Here is a 7,216-nt window from a genome sequence, read left to right as displayed (position 1 = left end):
ATTCCTTGTTACAGCATTTTCAGCTTGTCGGGTTCAGTCTCTTGTGTTCAAGAACTGCTTTTCACCTTTGTGGAGCCACCGTGCAGATACAGCAATAGGAACTTTATCACCCGAAATTAAACCGAGCAGAATGCTTACATGATGGTGCTTAAACCTCAGCAAACAGCTTCAAAACTCTGTAAATATTTATTAAGCAAACAGAAGCTGAGGATGATGACCCTGTTCCCATCAATATTTGAGAGTTTAACATACTCCCAGCAAACGATGTGTTAAAAATTACCTCAAATATCTGTGTAGATTTAACCCCCGGGGTTATTATTTCCCACTTAATTTGTTAATGTCGGAATAATTTGGGCACAAGGTAAAAAACCCAAGGCTTTTGAATGATTCGATGACTGCAGGCAGCTGGTGGTACGGCAGCAGCCCTTACACACCCTGGTGCCCGGGCGTTGATGGCTTTGCTGCTCCTTTGGCACCGAGGCCCTCAGGCAAAGCTGGGGAGGGGAGGGACTCCCCTGCCGTGGGAAAGGCCTGTTAACACTTTTATTTGAGGAAAAACGTGCAACGTGGAGCTTGTGACACGGCACCGCAGCCCGGGCAGGAGTGCTCCCCCTGACACCGCCGTCCCCTCATGTGGGGCGACAGAAACTCGCAGTTTTTCACCAAAACACTCTGCAGGGCGCTGTTGCAGTGAGGGGGACACGGAACCCGACTCTCGCTCCTCTTTCGGGGCCGGCACGGGCAGGGCTGTGGGGGGCAGCCGGCGCTCCTGGGCGGGAAGGCGGGAAACCGGGAAACCGGGAAACCGGGACCGCGCGGGCGGCGCCGCTCCCCGCCCCGGGCCGGCCCCCGTCGGACAACGCCCCCGGCCCTCGGGCCGCCGCCCGCGGCATTTCCTCTGAGCTCAGCCGGCGGCTGACGCGGGGCCGCGTCCCTCGGAAGAGGAAGCCGGCAGCGATCGCGGCGGAGCGGCGGCCGGGGCAGGCAGGGGCGCGGCGGGGCGAGGGGCAGCGGCGCGGCCCGCGCTGGGGGCGGCCGGGGCGGCGGAGGAGGGGGCCGGCGGGGGCGGGCGCTCCCCGCCCGCGGGGCCGGGCGGCGGCTCCCCCCGCGGCCCGAGCCCCCGCCGCGCCCTGCCCGCCTCCCCGCTCCGCGTGCGGGGCTTCTGGCCGCTGCTGACCGCACTCTGCACCGCGCTCTTCTGCCTCTACCAGGCGCTGCGCGGCAGCGCGGCCGGCGAGGGCACGGGGGGCCATGGGGATGCGGAGGCAGCGGAGGCGGCGGGGTCTGGGGTGCCGCTGCTGAAGGGCTCGGCGCTGCTGCTGCTCGGCTGCCTGCTCGCCCGCTGCTGCGGCGCGGCGGGCGGCGGCCCCCGGCGCGGCGGGGCGCGGTGGGCGGCGGGGGCGCGGCGCGGAGCCCTGGAGCGGTTCCACGCGCGGCAGCTGCGGGTGTCGCCCCACGTGCTGGGGCACAGCAAGGCGCACGTGGGGCGGGTGGTGGCCGAGCTGGTGCGCGCCGCCAAGGCGCAGGGGCTGCAGCCCGGCCCGCTGGCCCTCAGCCTGCGCGGGGACTTCGTGTGCATCGGTAGCGCCTACGAGCAGCACAAGGTGCGGAGCCCAGACTGCTTCGACATCCTGGTGCCCCTGCGGCTGCCGCCGCACCTGGAGCCCCAACCACGCTGTGCCGACGGGCTGGGGCCATGCGGCGCCTTCGTCTGCGGCCTGCGGGCGAGGGACGGCCGGACACGACGCTGCCGGCCCTTCGCCGAGGGCTTCTGCGTGGAGCTGCAGGGCCGCAGCCACCTCTCCTCGGGGCTGGTGCTGCGCTGGTTCCAGGGCCATCTGCAGCGGTGCCTGGGCGCCGTGCGGTACCGGCTGCAGGGGCGCTGCCGCGTCAGCCTCTCGGCCTGCCCCGGGCACCCGCCCACGCTGCACATCCTGCCCTGCTCCGACTACGTCTGCTGCCACATCTCCATGGCCGTGCGCCTCATCCCAGCCATCCCTCTCGGCGACGCGCTCTACCTCACGGCCCTGCCGCCCGAGGGCCCCCACGGCTCCCTGGCCCCCGAGGCGCTCTGGGGCCTCAACGCCTCGCGCCAGGAGCAGCGGCTGCTGGGCTGGCTGAAGGAGCAGGCGCCGGCCTCCTCCTGCCACCTCAAGTGCCTGCAGATCCTCAAGGGCCTGCGGGACCTCCGCAGGCACGGCCTGGAGGAGCCCTTCTGCTCCCAGTGGGGCCGAGTGCTTTCCTCCTACGTACTGAAGACGGCCCTCTTCTCCGTGCTGCTGCAGGGGCCCTTGGAGGCCTGGGATGAGCGGTTCCTGGTGGAGCGGCTGGAGGACCTGGTGCTGTACCTCAGGGACTGCCTGCGCAAGCAGGTGCTGATGGATTTCTTCCTGGGCAACACCAGCATCCCCGAGGCCGTGGCGCTGCCCCGGTTCCTCAAGGAGGCGGCCCCCGTGAACCTGCTGTCTGCCTTCGACGGGCCCACGCTGGACCTTGTAGCCTTCCAACTGCTCAGCACCTGGATGCAGGCCCCACACATCATCAGGATGTACAGCAGTCCCCGGTACTTGCGCCCGGTGCCCGCCCCGTGCCGGCACACCGCTGAGCCCCCGGGAGAGTGAGCTGGTGGCTCGGAGAGCTGCTGTCACCCATGGGGCATCGCACACTGCCAGCCTGCTGGTGCTTCGAGAGCCTGCATCTGCCTGAGGACGGTGGGACTGATGAAATGTGCTTCTGTCGTTTTGTTCCTGACCTGAGAAGACAAGGCCAAGACTTACTAGAATTGTGATTCTCGTTCTTTGATCTCCTTGGTTGTACGTGGGAAAACGTTGACATTTCTGGTTGGTTTGTCAAGTGTTGCCTTCAGTCGACAGTTTGCAAACTAAAAGGCTCAAACTGACATTTTTAGAAATCCATGTTAACTTTTTGTCTTAGTGGCAAACCCGAGTTTTTTCTGAGATTTTCTTTTTATGATGCAAAATCCATTTGGGATTTAAAAATCTTCTAAGTGCAAACAGCCCCCCCATCAATGTACCAAGATGTTCTTAAAATGTGATGAGCACTAGAGCATGGGTGTGGATCACAGTTTGAAATGCTCAGTGCCATGCTTTAAATTTCCTGGGTAACTGAGCACATTGTGCTAAATAGAAATGTAACACATGTTAATGTAAACCTGAGGGAAGAAGTGAAACTGCTCTCATAACAGGATGAAGAATCTAGCTTCACATTTGTGTTCAAGTGAAGGTTATACTGAAGGATTGAAATGCAAATAGAAGGAAACAAATAGCACTTTATTTTCACAAAGGCCTTATTTTTAGGATAATTGGCTGCACTAAATGTTGCTATTGAGGAGGCATTAGTATTTTGTTAAAGGAGTGGTGTTTGAATTATCCCAAGGAAAACCTTTTAAAGAAATACTCTGAGGTTCATTTGTTTGTGGGTTCTAGTTGAGTGTTATTATTTGTTTCTGTATTCAAGTATTATTTTCTTAGAATATGCTTTACCTCAAGGACCAACAACAAAATAAGAAATTCTGTATTGTATTTTGGAACAAACCTTAAACCAGTCCAAATCTCAGTGCCATAAGCTGACTGCTGCACCCTCCTGCTCCCTGGTAGGAGTTTGGTGGGATTTTTGGATGACTGCCTAACCAGTCGTCTGATTGTGTCAGTGTTTGAACCAAGTAACCTTGATGGGATTTTCTAGTGCTGTACTATAGCAAATTGTTATTTTATTATGGGAAAAAGGAAATAAAATATTTCAGGGTACTTCAGAATTATTTAGCACTGATTTGTGGTACAGTGGCACTCTTAGGCTACAGATTCTGGTGTCCTCTAAGTATAAACATCAGGCAGATAATTGCCACTTTTTGTCTGGTTATGTCCCAGTTGCTGGAATAACCTGTTGAGTTGTAATGCAGCCAGGCTTGCAAGTGGCCTCAGCTCCCAGTGCAGGTCTGCCAGGGTGTCAGAAAATTCAGAATTTCAAGTCCTTGCTTTATTTGGTCATCTGCTCAAGTATTTGATGTATTAAGTCCCAAAATGTGTTGCTGAATTGCTGGTGCTCAGGAGGCTGAGCATGTGCCTTGTTACCTGCCATGCTGTGTCCTGAGTGAGCACTCTCGAATGAATTGTGAAGGACCACGTGTAACTTCTGGGAAGCTTTAGGATAACTTGAAGTTACTAACCTGCTCTTCCTTTCCCTGATGTGTTGGTGTGCCTTATTCACAGTTCTGTGCATCAGCATGAAACAAACATTTTCAAAATCTATTAAGCTTTATACAAATCTATTTTTCTAAATGGAAACACTCCCTAGGCAGATGTTTGCCTTCTTCTGTCTATTTTAAAAACTGCTCTTGCAGTCTTATTTTCAGGTAATTATGGCATAGGTCACACCCACAAGCTGGGTTATTTTTGTATTCGAAGCACTGTGCTTCTTTCTAGAAATACAAATAGTGTATTTATAGGTAGTATTGATCAAATGTTCTTTGCACATGGTATTTAAGACTAAGTCAGCTACATTGGTGTTTCTGGTTTGTTTGGGGGTTTTTTTTGGTAGCAGACCATGATATGTACTATTTTTGTAGGCATGTGTTTCTTGGTATTTAAAATAAGATGCAGTTCTGCAATCAAAGCCATTGAATCTTTTGCCCAAAGAAGAACTAGATGGCCAGCCCAGGGTATTGTGGCTGCCTGAACTCTTGACATAAAAACCCTTGAGCAGTTAATTCTGGCATCATGACTGCTTCAGTCAGCTGTCTGTCTGTTTATGTCACTGCATCCCTGTCTCTGAAAAGGGATCTTTTCTCTGGAAAGGGGTGTATGTTTGTTTAGTATTGCCACAATACATGGAAACCTGTAATGGACTTGGTAAGAACTTTCTCATTAAAATGTCGTTAGGTCAGGAGGAGAGAGTTGCATTGGAAAATGCATGACAAGAAGAGATGGTGGATAATGTAAATAGTATAGAAAATGGAAGGTGGGCTGAGGGGTGAGTGGGGATGATGGTAAACTCTCAGTGAAGATGCATTGCAAACAAGCCAAAGGATGTGGGGTAAAATTGGAGGAGAACTATTGAAAGCAAGTGGATTTGGAGTGTAGGGTAAAGAGATTTAGGTGGGTTTTGCTATGACAATGTTTCCAAAGCAGGTGAATCCATCAGGATAAAAAGTGAGGCAAACCCTCAGTTTATTAGCTGTGCAGGCAGATCTTCAGTGTGAGGTTTTGCTCAGCAAGGCATGTTTTGAGTTCATGATGGAGAAAATGCATGGGTTTGCTTTCACCTTAAGCTTGGGTGAGCCTTCTTGAAGTGAGGGGGCATCCTGCCATGAGGCAGTGTGTGTGCACTTGGTGGCTCAGTTGTACAACTGAGATATTAAATGTGTTCTCCCCATCTGTTCTAAAGCATGCATTCGTGAATATGACTGACAAAAGGAGCTGATAGAAGTTGGGTTTCTGTTACAGTGTTCATCTTATTCCACAGAAACATGACAGCACTGGTACCTGCTGTGTGCTGGAGCTATTACAGGGCCTTATCTGCAGGGAGGTGCACAGAGAACTTGACCCATATGAGTAATCCTGTGGGCCTTTTGCCTTCTTCCTCCTTTCCCAGCCCATGGATACACAACACGGTTATGAATACCTGTTTGCTAAGGCTGTAGCTGTTATAATGTACCATGGATTCAGTGGGGTTGCCTGTGTGTGTGTAAACAGAAACACAAACACAGAAAAAAGAGCATGTTACTTAGCACTAATGTGGGCTCTTGGTTCTCTTACCTGCAACCTAATTTTGCAAATATTGTGCAAATGAAGTTGTTTTTCTTGAACGTTGATTGGGAAGAGGAGTCACACCTGCAAGAGAATTAAGTTCATTTACAGTACCAAAATTCATATCTGTGATTTCATTTTGTATTGAAAAATGCTGTGTATTTCTCAAAGGCTTTATATTTTATCTGACCAAATATCTTGCAAACATTCCTTTTTTGATTTTGAATCTTTGCAGAGTAATGTAAATTTTATGTGTCTGTTTGTAGTGGACATTCCTGGTACAACTATTTTTTGCTGGTTAATCATAAGACCAAAGATAAAACTGAAGTGTTGAGCTGCTATTGTTTTGGTTTTTAAAAAGTGTTTATAGGCTCAAAGTGTCAGCCCATTTTAATGAAACGTTTATAAATTCATTTCCTATTTAATACCAAAATACATTTGCACTTTTATTGTTTCCATAAAAAGTTGGTGGTTTTGTTTGAATATTTCACTGTAATAATAAACAACTGTGTTAAAGCATCTGTGCCTCAAAATTCAAATTCCTTCTTACCTTTTTTTCAGTAAAAGCTTCCTGCAGCCCAGAACTGTGATTGGCAGGTTTATGTGCTCTTCAGGAGGAGACTACTAAAGTGGCAAAATGATGGAAAAGCAGGAAGTCCACGCCTTGGGGGTTGTGCAGAGGGATGTGGAGGAGAGCCAGAAGAGAGAGTGGAGCACGGCTGGCTCTGTCTGTGGTGGTGCTGACTTCTGAAATGGAGCATGTTGGGGTTTGTGGTTGGCTTGCTCAGAGCTCTTGTTTCCTTGGCTCCTGTTCTGGGTTGCTGCAAATCTGCTCTTTCTGGTGCTTAATGAAAAGCAAGGACTTCATTTCACAGTATCTGTGTGATCTCTTCAGCATGGCATGTAGAGACACATCTCCGTTCCAAACCGTGCAGGTCGTGCTTTCATTAAATATGGGAATAGCCCTGCTGAAGCCAGCAGGAGTTTTGTGGCTGGGCCAGCACATTACCCATCCTTTATTAGTCTTTGGTAAGATGCTAGAACTATACACAGCTTGTGCTGGTGTTCCCTATTAATGAAGTAACAGCAAGACCTTGAGCTTTTAAATGGTTGAGTCAAAGCCAGGCTGGAAGTGGCTATCTCCAGGTCTCTGTGTGCCTGCCTTTACCTTGCAGGGAGCTGCTTCTCTGAGAGGGGCAGCAGTTGCTGGCACTGTGGCTAACGGGCTTCTTTCTGGCAGAGGCTGGGAAAGTGTCAAGGTTGAGTGTCAACACTCAGCCACCAAGTTGGCATGGTGAAAATATTTAGAACTTCACCTCTAATGACATTATCTCTTATAAATGGCTTCCTTAGAAGCAATAACCATCCTCTGGTCTCCACTCAATCCTTGCTCTGAAGTATTTCTCTGTTTGAAGCCTGAGTTCCTATTCAACAGAAAAGAAACACACGAC

At 51.1% G+C, this 7,216-nt stretch overlaps 1 protein-coding gene across 1 annotated transcript; it reads left to right on the top strand.

The window, feature by feature from the left end:
* Positions 1 to 391: 391 nt before the first annotated feature.
* Positions 392 to 6,284, top strand: ITPRIPL2 (ITPRIP like 2). The gene is made up of 2 exons (XM_039560518.1): positions 392 to 488; positions 943 to 6,284. The coding sequence occupies exons 1-2, from the start codon at positions 392 to 394 to the stop codon at positions 2,619 to 2,621; spliced, it is 1,776 nt and encodes a 591-aa protein (XP_039416452.1). The 3' UTR covers positions 2,622 to 6,284.
* The last annotated feature ends 932 nt before the right edge of the window (positions 6,285 to 7,216 follow it).

Source organism: Corvus cornix, chromosome 14 (assembly GCF_000738735.6).
Source record: "Corvus cornix cornix isolate S_Up_H32 chromosome 14, ASM73873v5, whole genome shotgun sequence".
Lineage (NCBI taxonomy): Eukaryota > Metazoa > Chordata > Aves > Passeriformes > Corvidae > Corvus > Corvus cornix.
The sequence above is the reverse complement of the archived record's forward strand: the minus strand, read 5'-3'. Positions and strand labels throughout refer to the sequence as shown.